Source organism: Prionailurus viverrinus, chromosome D3 (assembly GCF_022837055.1).
Source record: "Prionailurus viverrinus isolate Anna chromosome D3, UM_Priviv_1.0, whole genome shotgun sequence".
NCBI classification, from domain to species: Eukaryota; Metazoa; Chordata; class Mammalia; order Carnivora; family Felidae; genus Prionailurus; species Prionailurus viverrinus.
In genome coordinates, this window is record NC_062572.1 from 23,521,391 (window position 1) to 23,543,661 (window position 22,271).

At 48.1% G+C, this 22,271-nt stretch overlaps 1 protein-coding gene across 1 annotated transcript; it reads left to right on the top strand.

Moving 5' to 3' along the window:
- The first annotated feature begins 5,312 nt into the window (after nucleotides 1–5,312).
- Nucleotides 5,313–14,747, top strand: LOC125149143 (SEC14-like protein 3). Its single transcript, XM_047827878.1, has 12 exons — nucleotides 5,313–5,366; nucleotides 6,349–6,424; nucleotides 6,701–6,744; nucleotides 6,866–6,925; nucleotides 7,969–8,157; nucleotides 9,091–9,186; nucleotides 9,845–9,905; nucleotides 11,072–11,155; nucleotides 12,275–12,381; nucleotides 12,772–12,911; nucleotides 13,008–13,177; nucleotides 14,013–14,747. Exons 1-12 carry the CDS (start codon nucleotides 5,313–5,315, stop codon nucleotides 14,132–14,134), a joined length of 1,203 nt encoding a protein of 400 aa, XP_047683834.1. The 3' UTR covers nucleotides 14,135–14,747.
- The last annotated feature ends 7,524 nt before the right edge of the window (nucleotides 14,748–22,271 follow it).

A 22,271-nucleotide genomic window follows, 5' to 3' on the forward strand; every position in this document is an offset into this window, starting at 1 on the left:
AGGAATTAAGCTGCTTGGGTGGTTTTTTTGTGGTCACCCCCAGACTCAGCCTCCCCCACAGTACTCTTGGGCACTCCAGGTTTCCCAAGGGTGATAATAAAAACAGAGAGCAGTTTGGCACAAAGAACTCAGAATACTCAATACTCTCATGGTGCCCCCAGGTATTGTGAGAAGGGATATGCCAGCTCCTGCTCTGGAAAGTGTATAAGCTACCCTACTTTGCAGTCTCCTTCACTATCCACCCCCATGTTCCTATCACCATAGCAACCCATTCCTATGATAAGCAGCATATGAGAGAAGGAAGGAAAGAGCTTATGAACTTGACCAGTCCAGTTTTGTCACCAACTCAGAGAGTTCTTTGAGATCTCCTCCAGCGAGAGTTTTGATTCTCTGTGGCTCTTGGCACTCCATGGTGCAGACATCAGAAGCAACTGTACCACCAACATCATCGTCACCACTGTTATACTTAATTTTATTCTTTGATCAAGAAAGGAAATTAAACAATGAGGAATATGTACCAGAAAAAAAATTAGAGCTGCCAATTTCAGCCAGGTTGCAGAATACAAGCATAGTATGCAAAAATCAGTTGTATTTCTACACATTGACAAGGAACATTCAAAAAATGAAATTAAGAAAACAATTTCATTTACATCAGCATCAAAAAGTAAAATACTCAAAAATAACCTTAACTAAAGTAGTGCACGATTTGTACACTGAAAACCACAAAATATTGTTGAAGGAAATTAAAGACTTCATAAGTGAAAAGACACCTATGTTTATGTTTCAGAAGGCTTAATACTGTGAAGGTGGCAATATTCCCTAAAGTGATCCACAATTTCAGTGCAATCTCTACCAAAATCCCAACTGCTTTTTTTTGCAGAAGTGGACAAGCTGATCCCAAAGTTCATGTGGAAACACAAGGGACTCAGAATAGCCCAAACAATCTTGGAAAAGTAAAATGAAGTCAGGGAGGACTCACACTACCTGATTTCAAATTTAATACTAAGCTGCTGTAGTCAAAAACAATGTGGTACTGGCATAACGATAGACATACAGACCAATGGAATAGAATTGAGAGTCCAAAAATCCACTCAACTATGGTCAAGTGATTTTCAGCAAGTGTACAAAGACCATTCAATGGGAAAAGAATAATCTCTTCAACAAATAGTGCTGGGGCAAGTGTACTACAACATGGATGAACCTTAAAAACATTATGCCAAGTGAAAGAAGCCAGTCTCAAAAGACTCTATGATTCTCTTCATATGAAATATCCGGAACAGGGAAATCTATAGAGATAGAAAGTAGATTTGTAGTTGCCAAAGGCTGGAGTAGGGGAGCAGGGAATGAGAAATGACTGCTAACGGGTACAGGGGTTGTTTTTTTGGGGGGGGGTGATGAAAATGTTCTGTAATTAGATAGTGGTGATAGTTGCACAACCTTGTGAATATACTAAAAATCACTGAATTTACACTTCAAGGATAGTGAATTTATGGTATGTGAATTATAACACCACAAGTTTTTAAATTTTTAAAAAATTATTTATTTTTGAGAGAGAGAGAGCGTGCAAGAGGAGGAGGGGCCGAGAGACAGGGAGAGAGAGGATCTGAAGCAGGCTACACGCTGAAAGCAGAGAGCCCAACACAGGGCTTGAACCCAGGAACCATGAGATCATGACCCGAGCCAAAGTTGGATGTTTAACTGACTGAGCCACCCAGGCACTCCTAAAGTTTTTTAATTTAAGAAGGAGACAAAACTGCCCAAAAGTATAGATGGGAAGTATACTGTCTCAGATTGCTACCCAGAATGTCATTAGAACTCTGGTGAGGCACCCCCAATTCCCCTCCATCTCCCCTTTTCAGGCCATCCCCATCTCACCTTACAGCCATCTGAACCCTTCCTACTTGCCTCTCCCCAGCAACAGTCACCCCATGGTGATGCTTCTCCTGGGCCCCCTCTGCACTCACCCAACTGGTTCTGGTATGACTTATCTAGGGGAAGGTGGGCAGAAATATGACCATGCTGGGGCCCAAGGGGCCTGAGGGGCAGCCTTTTCACATTTCCTAGTAACCGCCTAGAAGGAGGGATTCCAGGGTGTGGTGTGGGTGCCCCCATCTGCCCCCCTGCCACTGTTTGCTTCTGTGGCTGTTGCCATGTTCCCCTGAGAGTTTGGCAAGCTAGCAGCTAAACACAATCTGGGGATTTACTTGGAGAAGACATGTACTGGGTTTGGGGGTTGGAGGTTCTCCTTTGCCAGGGCCTTTGTTTCAGAGGAGGAAAATTAATTCTGCTGGCCTCAAAACACTCTGTAGCCCGAGGGGTGTGGACCCAGGCTTCCTAGCACACGATGATGATTTAGACCAATTATTGAGCACTTACAATGTTCCAGACACAATGTCCCTGGAACAAATGTGCCTTCCAAGGGAAGGCGAGGTTGGGCTGTGGTTCTGCTGCAGGTTCCACAATCAAACAGGCTTGGGTTCATATCTTGGCTCCCCTTTTCCTGGCTGAGTGACCTCAGAAAATTTTCTTAATCTCTCTGATCTTCCATTTGTTTGTAGAATGGGGATACCCTTATCTATTTTCAAATGGTCCCATAATGATGTAATAATACTCAGAGGAAATGCTCCCCAAATAGGAGACTGTGAGCTCCGTGCAGAGACCTAATCCATCTTGTTTACTGCAATATCTCCAGCATTGCACACACTCCTCACTTTCCCACCCCCGTGACTTTGCCCATGCTGGTCCCTCCACCTGGAATGCCCTTTCCTCTACTCTAATCCACTAACTCACATCCTTCCTTTCGCTCAAATACCACTTGCATCCCATTGGGGTGACTTCTGTGTCTGGGTCCTCTCCCTGATTAGGACGGAAACTCCTGGAGCTGAGACTGTGCAACAACAGAGCACTTAATTGCCTGGGCTTAACTCTGGCTAAGTTACTTAACTTCTCTATACCTCAGTTTGCTTGTCTGTAAAACGGGCTTAATAATGGTACCTACCCCTAGGGGTGTTCTGAGGCTTCAACGAGGTAATGCATTTAGGATGGAGCTTGGCATGGAATAAGCCTTCAATAAGTGTAGTGAACATGCACTGTTCAATATGGTAGCCACAAACCATAGGGGTGATTTAAAGTAAAATTCATTAAAATTAATCAAAATTGAATTTAATTCAATTCACACTTATATTTCCCAGCCTCACTAACCATTTTCCTATCTAACTAGAAGCTACCAAATATGTCCAATAGGACAGCCCAAATACAGAACATTTCCATCATTGTGGAAAGTTCTATTGGATGCTGCTATGAATGATGATGCTGTGGGCGCAATAGGCACTCCTCCTGACCCTCCCTGCCCAGCCTTTGATGTCCCTAGAAATAACTGGGGCACCTCACATTAGAGGGATGAGGGAGAGAAAGGAGACTGGTGGGAAATAAGCAGGATTAGGGGCTAATGAGAGAGCAGTGGAGAAACCCAATCTCCATCTGCCACCAGTCTGGCAGGAAGTGGGTGTGGACAGCAGCTGGGGCTTTGCAGAAAGACGCTGGAATGTGAAGTGGGGTGGGGCTGAGGTGTGGAGTTACCTAACTGCTCCTGAGTATGCCTGGCCAGGTGCCTCAGATGGAAGGAGATGGCCAAAGATGTCCCCCCTTCTCCTGGGCCAGACTCTATCAGGGCCCAGAGCAAAGAAGGTGTGCAGCACTAACTGATGTCAGCTGGCCTAAAGAAGTCCCAAGATAGTCCAGGGATGGGAACACAGGATGGTTACAGACAGGGAACCTGGGAGAGCCCTGGGCTAGCCCAGGGGCCATTTCAGCCCACCTGGACCACCTCAAGTCCTGGAAGAGGTGACCACATGGATATGCTGTGATCTCAAGCAGATGCACTTCTGGTTTCTTTACAGATAGCCATTGACAATGTGGCCTCTGCTCTCTTGGAGTTTCTGGCAGCTGGACAAGAATAATCCCTTAGATGTTATGACCCTTGACAGTCTATATGTCTCCTTAGATCTTCTCTCTGCATAAGGACAGGCCAAGCACTGATAGCCCCATTCCATAAATGAGACAAACGACACTCAGAGATGTTATCCTGAAAGGGATGTCTCATAGAGGAATGGGGAGGAGGGCCGGGCCTCGCAGGCATTTCTAATGGTGGAACATCAAGCAGCATGACAGAAATCAAAAGGCAGGGAAATCTTCTGGGCTTCCTTCATCACCTCGCATACTTGGTGGACACCCCTCACTGATCAGGCCTTTGAAATCCGAAGGGTGCCTGGGTGGCTCAGTAGGTTAAGCATCTGACTTGACTCTGTCTCCTTAGATCAGGTGACAGATTTTGGCTCAGGTCATGATCTCACAGTTTGTGAGTCTGAGCCCTGTGTTGAGCTCTGTGCTGACAGTATGGAACCTGCTTGGGATCCTCTCTCTCTCCCTCTCCCTCTCTTCCCCTACCCAGCTTGTGCACACTCTCTGTTAAATAAATAAACATTTAAAAAATGTTTTATTTTTTAATTTTAAATGATTAAAAAAATTTAATTTTTAAATTTTAAATGACACCCTCACTGTCCCCCAAGACTATCAATATGCACCACCTCTCCCTTAGGGCCCAGGGCATGAGGGATCGCAGTGATGGGAAAGCAGGCAACAGGGTGGGGGTGCTCAGCCCTTCCTCATGCTGAAGGTTCAGGGTCAGCATTGCATCATAGAAGTCCTATGATCCTGTGGAAAAAAACAAACCTTCAGCAAGGACACATTTGAGTTCCATTTTTCTGCCCTAGCCTGTCTCTTCTTAAATATGGATGCTTGGTGAAAAAGGATGTGAGTTTCCCACCCCCAACAAACTGAATGAATTATTTACTGGATTGGCCAAGTCCCTGACTCTTACCAGTCAGAGCTGGGTGTAGGGGGTGACCTTTGCATAACTCCAGGTGTGGGGTCTCTTCATTAGGGAGATGGGGAGACTGAGGATGGGAGAGAAAGAGTGCCTGCAGGGAGAAGTCCTCACTCCTCCTGACATTGCCCGCTTCTCTAGAGGTCTGGGAGCATGGATGGAGGTTTTACAGGCACCCAGTCTGGACAACCATGCCCTCTGGCATGCTATCCTGTGCCCACCTGCCCCCCCAGACCTGTCTCAGAGCCAAGCACGGGACCTCACTTAATCCCAATTATGTAACGTGCAATCCAACAGTTGGCTAAGGAGGAGGGGCCTGGAGCCACACCCAGGAGTGGGGCAAAAGGCTCTAGCTGGGTCAGGGCCACAGATCAAGCTTGGCTTCTGCCTGAAGCGTCCCCCACTCCTCTAGCCGCAACCAGACACCATGAGTGGCCGAGTCGGAGACCTGAGCCCCAAGCAGGCAGAGACCCTGGCCAAGGTGAGAGACCCTTTCCCTGGACCCCCAGAAGAAAAGGGTTGAGGGGCAAGGGGAGGAGGTGGCCAGAGCCCTGGCCCACTCTGTTGGCTTAGAGTGTCTTTGATATTTTCCCTTTACTGTCACCTTACCCAGGGCCATGCTCCAAAGCGGCCAGTGACATCAGCTCTGTCCAGGGCAGGAGTTGATGGAACAGTACCGCATCCAAGCAATAATAGTGTGTGCGCCAGATCAAACTTGACTTCTCATGTAGGAACCAGAACTAGAGAGCTCTACCAAACAGCTGCCCCCTTCCTATCCCTCCCAGGCCCCTTAGGTGGGAGACTAAGGATGCTAATGGTCTGCACCTCTGAGTCTGTTCCCCCTCCTTCCCCAGGACCCTGAAAGACAACCTGTCTGGAAGAGCGAGATAGGGCAGGGTGTGTTGTCATCCCCATGGTCAATGGGGAAGGGGACACGTAATCACTAACCATGCTTTTGTAGAAAATGGAATGAAAAAAGGCAGAAGCCTTGGTGAGTCAGCACATGGAAAGAACTATGGATACCTCCATACTCCAATCCACTTGCCCACATCCCACCCACTCATTTATCCTTTCTTTCATCCAACCCTGCACCCCACCCACCCATCTATCCATCCCCCCTGCTCTCTATTCACCCACCAATCTCTCCTTTCTCTACTCAACTATCTCTCTCTCCTCCCATCCATTGATTTCTCCTTCCTTCTTTTTCCATCTACCCACCCATTCCTCTATTCATTCTTCTTTCTATTCATTTACTTAGCATCTATCCTTACTTGCATTCACCTACCCATCTATCCATATATCCATCCAATGATCCATCTCTCCTTCTACCCATCTGCCCACCCATCCTTCCACCATTATGCACCAGACTGCATGTGTAAGAGAAGGGATGATGAAAATAATTATTCGGTCTGGAGGCAAAGGCTAAGTGCAGAAGCCACTTTAACCAGCATCTCTTTTCCCAGTTCCGAGAAAATGTGCAGGATGTGTTGCCTGCCCTGCCCAATCCTGATGACTATTTCCTTCTGCGCTGGCTCCGAGGTGAGGGCAGAGGTTGGGGGGTGGGGGGCGGATCAGGTTGAGGGGCAGCAAGAGGGGCCTTGTCCCAACTGTTCCACAACAACTCATGGCTCTCAGAATCCAGCCATGCCATCTCACTTCATATGTTCAGGTCCAGGAGAAGGGAGGGTGCAGAGAATGAAGGTCCTTCCCCGGGCCCCCAGTGCCATGCCTAGCTCCTCACAGCCCAGAACCAGGACGAGGTAACCACAAGGTAGCCTCTCTGTCACCTCACACCTTCCTTCCATCTTCACACAGCTCGAAATTTTGACCTGCAGAAATCAGAGGCCATGCTCCGCAAGGTGAGATGCATCCACCCCCGGAGATTTGGGGAAAGGCTTTGTGGGGGGCAATCCATGTCTTGAGCCCCTATCTCAGAGGTGCTGGGAGCCTGTGAGACCTTACCTCTCCTCTCTCTTTCAGTACATGGAGTTCCGGAAGTCCATGGACATTGATCACATCCTTGATTGGCAGCCCCCAGAGGTGAGCCAACCGCCCCCCCCCCCACACACACACATCCCAAGTTTTTACAGACACAGCATTCAAACAGTCTCTGGCTCACTGGAAAGCATGAGTGAAGGCCAGAAAGCCTGGGAAGCTTGTAGAACTGCCCACAGGCCTACAGGCACCTCTCCTATGATAATTATGAATATTTCCTGGGTGTTTATGAGATTCTGACCTGAGTTAAAACTTTAGCCGCATGAACTTATTTAGTCCTCACAGCTCAGTGAGGTGGGTGCAAGTGTCCCCATTTTACAGATGCGGACACTGAGGTCCAGCAAAGGTTAAGCAGCCTACCCAAAGTCCCACAGCCCCAATGTGGAGCTGGGATTTGAATTCATGAAGCTGGGTTCTTCACCACCACAGTCAGCTTGTGCCTCTGAGCCCTCACCTCTAGGGTCTTGCTCAGAACATCCTGTCTGGTGGGAAAGAAACTTAACCCACTAAGGAGTTGGAGAGAACAGTCCCACCCACTGGCACCTTAGTAAAACAATGGACATGGTTGCATTTGTAGAGCATGAACTGTGGGCCAGTCACTGATACTGGGGAGTTTCCCCAACAGTCCCCTAAGGGAGGAAGTATCTAAACCATTTTACAGAAGAGGGAATGGAATGGGACTCAGAGAGATAGTGTCACTTGTTCAAGGATGCACAACAAGGAAGCAGGAGTGTCTGTATTTGAACCAGACATGTTGACCTTCAGAATCCATGTTTTCCATCACTAAACCTAACTTCTCTCAATGGAAAAGAACGTGGGAGATGTTGGGGGCGGGGGGACTCCAGAACATTAAGGACTCCAGAAGCCTTCAGCCAGGCCCAGGTAAGGCCTGGCTCTGCCATGTACTCATTGTAAGGCCCTCCCCTGAAGGTCCCTTAGTTTTCTCACCTGGACAATAGTGCCACCTTCAGGGAAGAGACAGTGATTGTATCATGTTGTGTGTAGGCTTGGGCCACCCAAGTTAACCTAGTCTGGGGGTCTCCGGGAGGTGAATAATGCCAAGTTCTGTGTATCTTTTCCATGCCCAGGTGATCCAAAAGTACATGCCTGGAGGCCTGTGTGGCTATGACCGGGATGGCTGCCCCGTGTGGTATGACATCATTGGACCACTTGACCCAAAGGGCCTGCTCTTCTCAGTCACCAAGCAAGACTTGCTTAAGACCAAGATGAGGGACTGCGAGCGCATCTTGCATGAGTGTGACCTGCAGACAGAGCGGGTAAGGCCAGCTCCTCTGTGGGGAGGTGAGGCTGCCAGGGAACATGGTCCCAGGAATACACCTGTGCTCTCTACTATCACCACCAAAGGACTCTGGAGTTAAATTTCAGCTCTGCTGCTTCTTAGCTGTGTGTTCTTGGAGAGTGGTCTCCCCTCTCTGAGCCTGTTCCTCACCTATAAATAATAAATAATGGTTGCAAAGATTAAATGAGATAATGCAAATGTATGGCCCAGCACACAGAGCTTCATGCATATTTCTCAACCCTAGTTACTGTTATTCCCTCTGAGGCTGCCCGTTCTGTTCCTTCTGTCTGGATAACTCTACTTCCAGCACACCCCTACCTCCCACACTCCCCTTGGCTCTTTCCCTTCTATCTTTCATGTCTCAAACTTAGATGTCACCTTCTCTGATGTCCCCGTCATATATGGGTTAACATATATTCTCACAGTTCCTGTGCTGTTTATTTGCAGCATCTATCTCAGAACTTATAGTGATCTGGTTGCTTGTCAGTCTCTCCAAGCAGGCTGTGAACCCTTTGAGGACCAGAACTGTGGATTATTGAGTATTATATGTTATACTCTCAGTGTCTGGCACAAAATAGGTGCTTCATAAATATCAGTTGGACAAATGGAGGGATGAATGGATGATTGAATGGCAGTAAGAAAGGATGGATGGGTGAATTGATGGATGGGTGGGCCAATTAATGGATGAATGGACAAATGGATGGATGGATGGATTATAAATGGATAATGGATGAATGGATGGATGGATGGGCGGGTGGATGTGTGGGTAAATGCATTCACTGTTTTGTTCACTTGTTCAGAGTAGGGGACAGGAAGAATCTCTGAGGGGTCATGTGCTAGGGTCACCATTTCCCAAGTTTTGAGCCTGCACCCTAAACCTGGGTACTGGTCTTTGTTTTCATCCTTGCAGCTGGGAAAGAAGATTGAGACCATTGTGATGATATTTGACTGTGAGGGCCTGGGACTGAAGCACTTCTGGAAACCTCTGGTGGAAGTGTACCAAGAGGTGAGGAGAAGGCCCCTGGGTGGCCCCTGCCTACTTTAATGATGAGTTCAGTCTGCAGTGACCTTCTTGCTCACTCAGAGCCAGGATTTGGTAAAAGACAGTGGACTTTCTGGGCCCCAGCACTGTGACTCAGGACCTAAATGGCCTTAATGTGTTTCCTGAAAGAGCCCACAAATCAGGCCTCAGATTCAACACTGTACTGACACCACCAGGACCACCTTCTTCCAACCCTTCCCAGCTCTGTCATCCCTAGCTCTGTGACTCCAGCAAGTCACTTCATCCCTCCATGTTTCAGTTCCCTTACCTACAAAATGGGGACACTGATATTCTGCATTTCAAAGGGATGTAGGGATATTCCAGTGAGTTGATATATAAAATGTGTACACAGTGCTTGGCAAATAATGAACATTTAATATACAATAGTCATTAATATTGCTATACTATAATTACTATAAGATTTACTCTAAAAATAATTGTTTTTAAAGTGTGGTTGTTATTGTCTGAGGTGCGAAGCTGTCCTCCAGAGGCCAGTGGAGGTGATGAAAAGAAGGGAAACCCTCTATCTCTCTTTGAACACTCCAGATGGGAGATTGCAAAGGTGATGGGGATAGGAGAAGATGAGATGTAGGCTCTGATGGGGTCTTTCTTGGTTCCACAGTTCTTTGGCCTCCTTGAAGAGAATTACCCAGAGACCCTGAAGTTCATGCTCATTGTGAAAGGTGTGGCAAGTGACTTCACTTTTTTGTACCTCTGTTTCGTCATTTGAACCCTGGGGACAACAAAAGTGCCTTCTTTCCTGGGTAGTAGTGAGGCAGGTTGGTTGCTTGGCTTCATAAAAATCACTTAGAGTGCTTGGAACAAAGTAAGTGCTCCATAAATAGCGATTTCTATGGTTGGCCTTACTGCGAGAAGAGGCAGTTCCAACACTAGCTCTTCTAGGAATCCTCACTCTTTTCTCCCACCTACATTGATCTCTCCATTCCCAAACTGCTTGTGGTACTGGCATCTGGAACATTCAAGTCTGGCCTCTCCTGTCTGCTGTCTTCTGGAGGCCTCTAGTTGTCTTATGTGTGTTCATCCTGGTTTTTTTCCTGAGTTGTCTGCTCCTTGAAAGCAGGGCCTCTGATTTTCCACTTCTGTTGTATCTTTTGTAGGCCTGGGACCATGTGGATGTTCAATAGGTATTTGTGTTGTTGTTTGAGTGGATTGGTAGATGGAAGGGTGTGTGGATATTTGATGGTTGGCTGGTTAATTGGTTGATTTGTTGATTAGCTGCTTAGTTGATTGTCTAGTTTACTGGCAAGTTGGTTGGCTGTCTAGTTGAATGACTGGTGTTTGGTTGGATAGTTGGTTGGTTGGTTGGTTGGTTGGGTGACTGGTTGGTTTGTTGTATAGTTGTTAGTTTGGTCGACTGAGTGATCAGCTGGCATTTTTGGTTGAGTAGGTAGGTGAGTAGCTAGTTGGTAGATTGGTTGGTTGGCCGACTGGTTTGTTGTTTGGCTAGATCTTCTGCTGGTTGCAGAAGGTAATTGGCTGGGTGGTTAGCTGGTTGCTTAACAGGCTGATGGGTTTTCTGGTTGGCTGATTTGATAATTGGTTGTTTCACTATTTGGTAGGTTGGCTGACTGGTTGGTGGTTGACTGGTGGGCTGAATAGAAGATAAGTTGATTGGCCATTCTGTTGGTTTGTTGATAGATTGGATGAATGATTGGGTGGGTGGTTGCTTGCTTGTTTGTTGGCTGGTTGACCAGTTGTTGAATGGTTTGTCAGGTGCAGGGCATTTTCCAATTCATGACTTTTCCATATGATTGGCTATGAATGTTATGGAGAGAATGGCCCACTGGAATTATTTTCTCCTCCATTATCTCTGTTTATATCTCTCCAGCCACCAAACTGTTCCCTGTGGGCTACAACCTCATGAAGCCCTTCCTGAGTGAAGACACTCGCAGAAAAATTATAGTATTGGGAAGTAAGTAATTCCAGTTCTATCCCCTGAACTCTGTGCCACTTAGACTCAGAAACGTGTCCCCAAAAGTGAAGCGAAATGTATTTTACACGACAAAGTCTTTCCAGTTACCTCTGCTTCATTCCCTGTCTTTGGTGACTAAGGCCTTCACACCTTCTTCCTTATCAGTTTCAGTTTGGTTGATAGTCAATCAGCCAATGAGCCTATGAGCCTCATTTTCCTTTCAACACTCAACACCTCAGTGCTTCTAAAGCCAATTTGGGGGGCGCCTGGGTGGCGCAGTCGGTTAAGCGTCCGACTTCAGCCAGGTCACAATCTCGCGGTCCGTGAGTTCGAGCCCCGCGTCAGGCTCTGGGCTGATGGCTCGGAGCCTGGAGCCTGTTTCTGATTCTGTGTCTCCCTGTCTCTCTGCCCCTCCCCCATTCATGCTCTGTCTCTCTCTGTCCCAAAAATAAATAAAAACGTTGAAAAAAAATTAAAAAAAAAATAAAGCCAATTTGGGCTGGGGAGGATGAGGAAGAACAGTAGAAGAGAAGATGTGATTCAGAGAAGGAAAGGTCAATAAATGCCACTTATGTGCTATAGGGTCCCCCACAAGGTCCTTGACCGCATAAGGCTTTAAAGTCTCCTTGAGAGGGGAACCTGGGTGACTCAGTAGGTTAAGCATCCAACTTTGGCTCAGGTCATGATCTCATGATTTGTGGGTTCGAGCCCCACGTCAGGCTCTGCGCTGACAGCTCGGAGCCTGGAGCCTGCTTTGGATTCTGTCTCCCTCCCTCTCTACCCCTCCCCCACTCACGCTCTGTCTCTCTCAAAAATAAATAAACATTTTTAAAAAATAAAGTCTTCTTGAGACAATTAGATAATTCTTATCTTCATTACTCATGACTGGAAGACCCTCAAAAATGTGCCAACCCATCACCTAGGAGGAAACATGTTTCCATAGCAACATAATGCTGGAAAACACTTCCTGCAGTCTGAGGCCTGGGAAGCTGAGGAATTGGCCCTGGAAGCCTAATCCTTGTAGGGTTTCTCCCCAAGCTCAGGTCCCCCTGGTGGGAATGAGGGGCTGACAAGTCCCCTCCATGCCTGGTAACAACTCTTCAACCCCTCTGCCCACAGGCAACTGGAAGGACGGTTTGCTGAAATTAATCAGTCCCGAGGAACTGCCTGTTCAGTTTGGGGGGACTCTGACTGACCCAGATGGGAACCCCAAATGTTTAACTAAGGTATGAAGAGCCCCAGACAGGGGAGAGGAAAGGAATAGAGCTGAGTTCCTTTCTCACCCATCCATTCATTCCACAAATGTCTATGGAGAAACCCCTGTGAGCCAGGTATTGAGCTAGACAGTCCTAGCCCTACCATCAACGGGCTCTCAGAAGCTGTATAGGCAAACAAGAAATGAGGAAAATTTGACTCAGAGGGATGAACTGGAAGGGGAAGTTTCCAGAAGAGGCCTTGACCCTGTAGGGTCAGGGAAGGTTTCCCAGGGGGTGGGAGAGGACGGGGTGAGCAGGATACTTCCAGAAGATGTTGAAAGCATCTCAAGCAGATGAAACAGCACAAACAATGCAATGGCCAAAAGAGAGAAGCAAGCCCATTTTGTCCTGTGTCTGCAGATTAACTATGGTGGGGAGATCCCCAAGTCCATGTATGTGCGGGACCAAGTGAAGACTCAGTATGAGCACTCAGTGCAGATCAACCGTGGCTCCTCACACCAGGTGGAATATGAGATTCTGTTCCCAGGCTGTGTCCTCAGGTAAGCACCAGGCCACCAACCCATCCCTGGCTGTGTCTTAGACCCTCAAGTTCCCATCAGACTGAGCAGGAACTTGTCCTCCTCCCGCTCACCCAGGTGGCAGTTCTCATCTGATGGTGCAGACATTGGTTTTGGTGTTTTCCTGAAGACCAAGATGGGGGAGCGACAGAGGGCTGGGGAGATGACAGAAGTGCTGCCCAGCCAGCGCTACAATGCCCACATGGTGCCTGAGGACGGGAGCCTCACCTGCTCAGAAGCTGGTGTATGTAAGTCTACACTGGCTGGGCCCCAGCTCTGGAAGGCCACCTGTCTCACAGTTTAGAGAGAGAAAAAGAGGGTCAGTGACCACCCCCTTCCCCAGGAACATACAGCCTAGGTTAGTGCTATTCATTCACACAGTTGTTCATTCAGGCCCCACTCTCAAGCATTTGCTACACACCAAGAACCAGAGACACATAGGCCTTGCAGGGAGTGAGAGCACTCAGGACACAGGCAGAGAATAGGGCAGATGCAACATTTTGCAGGAGGAAACTGGGGCTCTGAGAAGTAAATCAACTTGTCCAGAGCCACAGAGCTGAGTGTGATGCCAGGGTCCCACCTCAGCTTCATGGTAGCTGCATTACACTGGGCAAAATCTTACCAATCCAGACCCTTAGCTTGCTCATCTGTGAAGCAGAGGTTACAAACCCTGCCTTTTGGGGTGGTTGTGAGGAAGTAAAGGGTGTGCACAGGCCTTATCCAGCATCTCACTTTATCCAAGAGGCTGAGAGGCCTTTGACATTCTCAACTGCCCACCCCACACCTCTATCATGCGATGTCCAGGTGTAGAGACAATAGGATGCAATGGCCATTGTTCTCATTGTCGGTTGGAGCAACTAAAGCCAGCCTGGGCACATGCCAAGAGGAGGTCAGTGTCTGTTTACAGACATGGCTCAAGGGTGACAGCTCCCATGGGAAAGGGACAGGAGTAGTGAGAACTTGCCCCAGCTTGGCAAACACAGCAATTAGGAATAGAGCTTGTCATCCCTCCGGTGGCCAGGGCAGAGACATGGGGAGTATGAAGCCAGATCTAACTACCCATCGGTCCATTTGTTTCCCCAGATGTCCTGCGCTTTGACAACACTTATAGCTTTGTCCACGCCAAGAAGGTCAGCTTCACAGTGGAGGTGCTGCTCCCAGACGAGGGCATGCAGAAGTATGACAAGGAGCTCACCCCTGTCTAGGCTGCCCCCTCACTTCTCAGAGACCCCTGACCCTCTCCTTTGTCTATCTATATACTATCCCCTCAGAAATTGATCATTACTCCTCTTGACACTGAGACTAGTGAGTAGAGAAAAAGCTGCCTTGGGGAAGACTTATATGCTGTGGTTAGATCAGGAAAGGTATGAGAGGCACAGTTTTGGAGGATGCCAAGATTGCATAGGGGAAGAAGCAAGGCAAAAGCAAGAGGTGAATGTCACTGAAACCCAAGAAATAGGAAATGAATCCTTAGCTTTTGTCCTCACTTCTTCTAAGGCATTTGTGTGTGTGTTTGAATTTCTTCCCTATCATCTATGAGCCACGTGGGTTACAGGTATATCTAAATTCTTTTTAGATACATATACAGTAGATGCTCAATGTATACTTGTGAAGTTGAATTAAGGTAATGAGCAAGTAATTCATGGGTATGCCTGACAAGAAGGAACCTTACCCGGAGCAGGTTTCAGCACCTCGGACAGAGACAGGGCTGTGGAAGCAGGGGACTCTCCTGCAGGACCCAGGTGATCTAGCCCCCAGGTTTCTGGGAGTGGCTGCCCCCTCAGGTAGGTAGGAGATGCCTGCATAAGGCTTTGTCTGACTCAGCACACAGCTTTCCCAACCCATCACTCTGACCCTTACCCTTTTCCCTTGGAATTCACAGCTTATATTTTAAACAATTAAAGAAATTTTACCGGAAGCAAAGGAAGTCCTATCTGGTTCTAGCTGCTGCCTGGCACTAAAAATTTAAAAATCGCAGCTATCATCTGGTAAGTGATGTCTTGCATATCACACATGGTGCCAAGTGCTTAATGAATTTAGCCTATTTCACACTCAAACCTTCCCTGGGACCACTTATCATGGCCATCTTATGGATAGAAAACTAAGGCTTAGAGAGGTGAAGTCACTCCCAACATCATACAACTCTTAAATGGCAGATTCAAGATCCAGGGTTTTTGTTGTTGTTGTTGTTGTTTCTTTATTCCGAAGACATTGCTCTTAATTGTCCCTTAATACCACTTCCTAAGAGCCTACTTACACAAAAAAGGAGAGAAGGAATGATTTGTTTGTCCTAGAGCTTCCAGTAGATGTGTCCTTAGTTGACACCCAGGACAAAATATGTGTTATGCCCATTGGGAAGCTGAGGCAATAGAGACCCACCAGTACTCAACTGCATAATGTTTGTTCAAGGAAACTCATGGGAAAATGGGCCAGCTTCTAAACTTTATGCTTCTAAACCTTATGCTTCTAAACCTAGCATGCTGTCCACTGTTCACATGGCCTCTGAGAAGCATGACCCTCTGACACCCACTATGGCCCTGGGTGACTGAGGGAGAAGTAGGGTCTCCCCAATGTTCCTACTCCAAGTCAGGGACTTGGAGTCCCTCACTGGCTTGAGCCCTACATCCTGACACAACTCTTGCCAGGAGGAAACAAATTACACAGAGAACATGGGTGGGTGGGAACCAAAGGGCTAACTGGTCCTTGGAAATGGGTTGCCCAGGACCAAGGCTGCTGGAGTGAGCCGGAGTGGGAGGCCTGACTCTGAAACCAATCAAGCAAACGTTCAGCAGCAGCTAGCACTTTCCATCTGCGCTTACAGGTACAGGATTTTATCTCTACTTTATAGATGGGAAACTGAGCTCCCAAAAGGCACTGGCCTTGTTTCCTTTGGCCCATGCATGGCAGAAATAGCACTGAAGTTAAGGCTACCCTCCCCACCTGCTCACTCCCACCAAATTCATGTTACTACAGCAACATGCCAGAATAAGACTGCCAACTCTCAGAGATGGGGAGGGTGAGGGAGGGAGAAAGAGAAGAAAAGGAAGAGAGGGTTGTCATATTTATGGGGGGAAATGCAATATTTGGGACATACTTAAAATTTATTGTTTATCTGAAATTAAAACTTAATGGGACATCCTGTATTTTATCTGGCCACCCTACAAATGAGGGAGAAGGGAGGGTGAAGCAAGGGAGAAAGGGAAGAGGAGGATGGGCTCATTGTCTTGGAAGACTGTAGTAACATCAGCAATGTGGGCCAAGGGGTCCTTGGGAGAGGTTGGCTCAGGCATCAGTGGTGCATGGTAGATGGACATGGCGCTCTCACCCTTGCCCCCGAGGGAAAGGATCCCACATTGCAGAGGAGTCAGAAAGAGGATGAGGGGGTGGACCTTTGCACCCTCGAAACTGAGGCAGCCATAAGCACCACTGGATGCCCTCATTTGCCTCACCTCCTCTACTGCTGCTCAGGGATATCACTTTGAGCAGAAGGGTACTTGCTACCAAAAAACAGGGCAGCACAGGGAGCCCAGGCCAGGGCTGGAGCTGAGAACCAAAAAGTGTCCCTCAGCATCTGCTGACACCCAGCCATGGCAAATCAGCTCCCACCTCATTTCCACCACCAGTGGAGAAATAGTCCTCCCCAGCTCCCAGCCTCACTGAGGGGCCACTTAGCTCCAGTTCTGAATGTCCAGGAGGTGGTGTAGGGGGAGGGGAAAAGGCCCTACTTCGTTACCTTGGCTGATGGACACCCCATTACAGCAATGGTCGGCAAGCAGTGTAGGGGCAGAAAGACTGAGGTCTGCATGCTCCCTACAGTGTGTGAAGGTCAATTACCTTTCAGTTCCAATGGCCCAGAACTGACTGGGAAGGAAAGGCCTCAGCTTCCCTTGGTAGCTACGGGCTGTTTCCCAGAAGAGGGATCAAATTTGGCAGTCTGGGACACTTACCATGCAGGCCCCAGGCCAGGGCAACCCACAGGCAGAGAACAAGCCAAATGGTGCCAAACAGGCACCTTCCTCAGGAAGCCACCACTGCAGTGGCCTCTCCAGAGAGCCCACTTTCACATCATGCAGTTAAGAGGTCCGATTCGTCCCCCAACACATGGTGCTAACATACACAAGTGCCAGCCAGAGAGAGTTAACCCAAGACCAGAGCACTAGAGAAATAGAAAATTTTATTGTGTGTAAAAGAGTGGTTTAGTTGTCTTCTGAAGGGCCTGCTGCCTCCAAGCTTTCCTTGATGGCAGACTGGGACACCATATCAATCTCCTCCTCAGAAGAGGGTCTCTCCATTGCTTCAGCCACTGGTTTCAACTCCTGGCATCCTGGGTCGGCCAGCATGCTCCCTAGGCAGCCAAGGGGAGAGTGCAGCGCAAAGGCCTGGACTAACTTCTTCAGAGCCAGTAGGAACAGGATCAGTAGCAGAGTGACACAGCTGAAGACCAGCACCACTGCCACCAAGTGCTTCAGTGTCTTTCAAGAGGCTGGGAAGGATGGGGCCAGGGAGTGGCTCAGGACTGCCTGGAGGTTAGGGCAGGCCACACAAGACAGCTGGGGCAGACTTTGAGCCCAGAGTTATTCAAAGGAGAAAAAGAAAAACCAGGAACATGTGGGGAAAAACAGGATGTGGCTTGGGATAAGATAAGGCAGGGAGATCAGGACCAAGAGCAAGTGTCTACGAACCTGGATGGTGGAACCAGACCTTTTGGGGCCTAGGCTGCCTCCCCGCCCTGCACCTACTTTTAAACCATGACATCAGCAGCTTCTTGATTGTCAGTGGTCCCACGACTACCATATGGGTGTTCCCTTCGCCTGGAACTCTGTGGAGGGGAAGCTGTTAGCCCTGGCATCTTCCTCCCCTCCCAGCCCTTGGCAGAGACTTGGAGCCAGGTAACTCCTAAGCAGGTGTGTGTTCAACTACTAAATGGGGGCAGGGGGCAAAGGACAGTGAGCTGTCACTTAACAAGGTTTAAGAGAAAAATACCTAAAGAGCACAAATATCCATCCACAAGGGACCGAATAAATTCTAATACCTCCATTCCACGGTTCGTACGGTCATAAATGTAAAAGAGATATCTGACCTACAGAGCTGTCTGCAGAGTATTATAGAATACTGGAATACAGAATAAAAACTGGACCATTATATTAATGTGTATATACAACAAAAGCTGTCTGGATATGGTTACACTAAGATGCTAGTTAACAATGGTCTGAGTTGTGGGTTTAGATCTTTTTGAAGTCTCTAAATTGTCTTGGATGGTTACATACTTATTATATTTGTTTGGTAAAGGAGGGCAGGGGAATGTTATTAGTATACATATCATGAGGTCCTGGCACCAAGCAGGGTTGCCCTCACCAGAGCAAGCTTCCTCCTCAAGGCACCCACATGGGTTACCCAACAGCCCACAGCCCATCCCACCCAAGCTACAATTTCTTCCTGGCCCCTGCCCCCTGACTCACCACCTTGCTACCTTCCCAGCCCAGGGGCTGTGCCCATGGCAGATTCAGTAACATCCATCTGCCCACACAAGCCGAAGGCCCTCAGTAGCCCCTCTAACCTGGTCCCGCTCTGCCTTACCACGGCGCCGGCCTCTTTTTGGGTGGGAACAGCCAAAGTCACAGCAGTCACACACAGAACTCTCCCACTTATCTGTCAGTTGTCAGCTTCCAGTGGTCCAGACAGAAAGACACGCTCAGTCAGGAAGGTAGGAGGGGGACAGTCTACCCCATGTCCGATTCCAGCATGGCAGTATTAGCTGGGTGACAGCAGGCCATCACTTGGCCTCCCTGGACCTTCCTCTCCCTGGTTTGCCTATACCAGGGAGAGGCCACCTATATTTCCAGGGTAAGGATTTCCACTGGTCCAGATGAAGCATCCCAGTACAGGGCCAGGTGAGGCCTTTCAACCTCTCTCCATTGGCCAGCTTCCAGGACTTAAGGCCCACATATCATGGAAGCAAACATGCTCATTTTAGAAATGGGGGTCCTGGAGACCCAAAATAGTGAAAGGGCTTGTCCAGCGTCCTACAGCTTGAAACAGAGAACACTCACCTCTATGAGGAAGTGTTATAAAAACAGGATTTCCAACCAGACTCAAAGGGTCTTGTCCAACTCCAAGTGCTCAGTCAGCAAGTGATATACACCTGGAAGGATGGATTAAGGAAGAATCTGGGACCCCAACACCCACTTAGAGGTTCCTCCTGGGCACCCATGGCCCCTGACAGCCACCCACGTGTAGAACCATGTTATATCTTATTTATCTCCCTGAGCTGGGCACTGCAGGGAGGAAGTCAGGCCAGTCTGTGGAAGGCACAGCCCCAGTCTATTACAGGTCCTTGGAAAGAAAATTCTTATTTTCCCTTATCTATGAGTATTTTCTCACTGCAGTCCTGGTTTCAAACAGGGCCCTGGTTAAGCTACAACCTGGTCAGACACTGGGTTCTATGTAGCTGTTAACTTTCATAAGAGAATACAAAAATGTTCTCCTATGCAGAGAAATGTGCTTAATGTTGAGAGTGGGGGCCAGACACAAATTCTGTAATGGCACATAGAATTCTATTTTATAGGGGCTCTTGGATGGCTCAGTTGGTTAAGTGTCCGACTCTTGGTTTCGGCTCAGGTCATGATCTCACAGTTCGTGAGTTTGAGCCCCGTCAGGCTCAGTGTAGACATTGCGGAGCCTGCTTGGGATTCTCTCTCTCTCTCTCTCTCTCTCTGCACACCCCCCACTCACATGCACTCTCACATGCTCTCTCAAAATAAATAAACATTAAAAAAAGAATCCTATTTTACAAAACACTAACTTAGCATATATACAAATATTAGTGATTCTCAGGATTTCAGGATTTTCATTTCCTGTTCTATGCATGAGTTAACAAGTAAATCGAGAAAAGAAAGAAAGCGAAGAGTCAAGTGTCAAGTATAGCTCTTTATAAATAGGCATACACTTAGGAAATTCCAGTGCCATCTTGGGACAACCATCAAGCAGTGACAGTTGTCTGTCGCACATCTGTACTTCCCATGATGACAGTATCTTAGGATGATACAAAGGAAGGAAGCTCCAAGTAGCCCCAGGCTTTCAGCATCAGAGGGACAGAAGCCATGGTTACCCAGGTTCCCTCACTCATAATCACATTTATCAAGATCTCTCTGGGGTGAGTGGTAATTCCCAACACCCACCCCCAACATGCAATCCTTGAGCCAGGCCTGATCCCAAACTTGATCCCACACATGGAAATGTGAGACCCTGAGGGACTCACCTTATGGTCAGAGCTGCAGCCAAAGCCAGTGCTGTGGGTGTTATCCCAACTCTGGATCCCTATCCCACTGCCATTCTCAGGGGTTAGGGTTGCCAGATAAAATTCAGAGCACCCAGTTAAATCTTTCAAAATTTAGTATAAATCAGTCTCATGCAATATTTGGGACATATTTATACTAAAAAATTCATTATTTATTTGAAATTCAAGCTTAACTGGATATCCTATATTTTTATTTGTAGACCCTATCAGGGGATCCAGCACTCCCTTTCTGGGCTGACCTCCAGCTCTGCCCAAAATAGCTCTGGGAAAGGAAGCAAAGTAACAGGAAGAGAGTCCCCAGCACCTCCAGCTGGGCCTGAGGCATGGTCCTCGCCTCATTCTCTTCCACATCATTGTTGAGCATGAAGGCTTCCACGCTGAACTGTAGTGTCTCATTGTCCTGCCTGGACCAAGGGCCAGATCTGGGACCTATTGAGAGGCACCCGGGGGACAGCCAAGGGGACCACAGGGATCTTCAACTCAGAGACTGGCTGGAACAAGTTTCCTGTGAATCCACAAAGAAGCTCATACTATGGGACCTTCTTGCTCCTTAAAGCCTCATTAAAGAATGTCCACCCCATTACCAGAGTTCAAGGACAGTTGTGTTTAGCCTGAGCAAACGGCAGACCCTAAGGCCTCTATAGTCACTCAACAGCTTGCATCCTGGCTGGCAAGGACAGCCCATCCTTTGCCAAACTATAGCCCAGGTGGCAGGTTCAGACCCAGACAAGTTCAGATCAGACACAAAAAAAGGCTGGTCACCAATGACCAAGTACAACAAGATAGACCCCTCTACATTATCACACCAATGGCCCAGCTCAGCAAGACATCAGGGTAGGGATAAGCCCCTGCCCTCCCTCTTACTCCCTCTGTAGCCTCTTAGACCCTCAGTTGAAGACAAGGGTGTATATTCTCTGGGAGTGGTTCAGGTAATGGCTCTGAGAGCCCACACACTCATCCACGTAGAATTTCATGGCCTAGTTTGACACAAGCTGGATGTAGGCTTCAAGAGTCAGCCATGAGCCTTCTACATGGGGAGGTGGCAAGGCATCTGGGGGAAGAGAGGGAAGAGGGTTATTCCTGGTAAGTAGTCATCGCCACCTCCTAACAAGTATATACTGCATGCCTGTTAGGTCACAACCATAATTCCATTTATTCCTGAATGGTCCTAGAAGTGTTTGCTAGACCCATTTTACAGGTAGGATGATGGAGGCTCAGAGAGACGGTTGAACCTCAGTTCTCTACCCCAGTCTCATCTACCAAATGGGTGTGCACCTGTTCCACCAAGGGCAGAAGACTGAGGCCAGACACAAGATGGTATAGGTAGACCACACTCTGATCTCCCCCTTAGGCAACCCTCGGGGGTCCACACTCCATCCCCCCCCACACACACATATACACAACAGCCCAAGACTCACCATGCAGTACCTGGAGAGTCACCTGCTGGGGCTTTGTGATACAGGGTGAAGGCTCCTGGAAGGGGTTCTTCAGAGGGCCATGCTGGGTCAATGACAGGCCACCTGCAACAGAACTGTTCACCTCCTGCCCAAGGAGTGGCCTAGGCTGAGTGGTTGCAGAGAAAGAGGCACCACAGGTCAAGGGCATTTGGTGGGTCCCCACAGCCAGACTGAAGGGCAAGCCCTGGGCAAGTTACCCCAGGGGAGGTAATGGGGGTGGGAAGGCCAAAGAGAAGCTGCTCAAATGAGCTTGACCAGCACTGAGTATCATCATAGCTGCCATTTGGGGAAATTTCACACATACTTTGTGAACTGCACAACCACTTCTATTTTTCAGATGTGGACACTGAGGCAGGAAGTCCTGCTGCCATCTGCCCATGGGTGTTACATGCAGCTTCTCAGCTGCAGAACTCAGATTCAAACTCCCAAGCAAGGTCTCTTCCAGAAATATATTTAATTCAAATTTTTTTTTATTTTCTTATAGTTTATTTGCTTTTGATAGAGGGAGAGACAGAGAGAGAGAGCAGGGGAGGGGCAGAGAGAGAGGGAGGCACAGAATCCAAAGCAGGCTCCAGGCTCTGAGCTGTC

Excerpts from the sequence above, each read along its gene's own strand:
- LOC125149143 (XM_047827878.1), top strand. The coding sequence starts at position 5,313 with ATGAGTGGCCGAGTCGGAGACCTGAGCCCCAAGCAGGCAGAGACCCTG. Across the intron at positions 5,367-6,348 it reads AGGCAGAGACCCTGGCCAAG|TTCCGAGAAAATGTGCAGGA; the intron begins GTGAGAGACCCT and ends CTCTTTTCCCAG. Across the intron at positions 9,906-11,071 it reads GTTCATGCTCATTGTGAAAG|CCACCAAACTGTTCCCTGTG; the intron begins GTGTGGCAAGTG and ends ATATCTCTCCAG.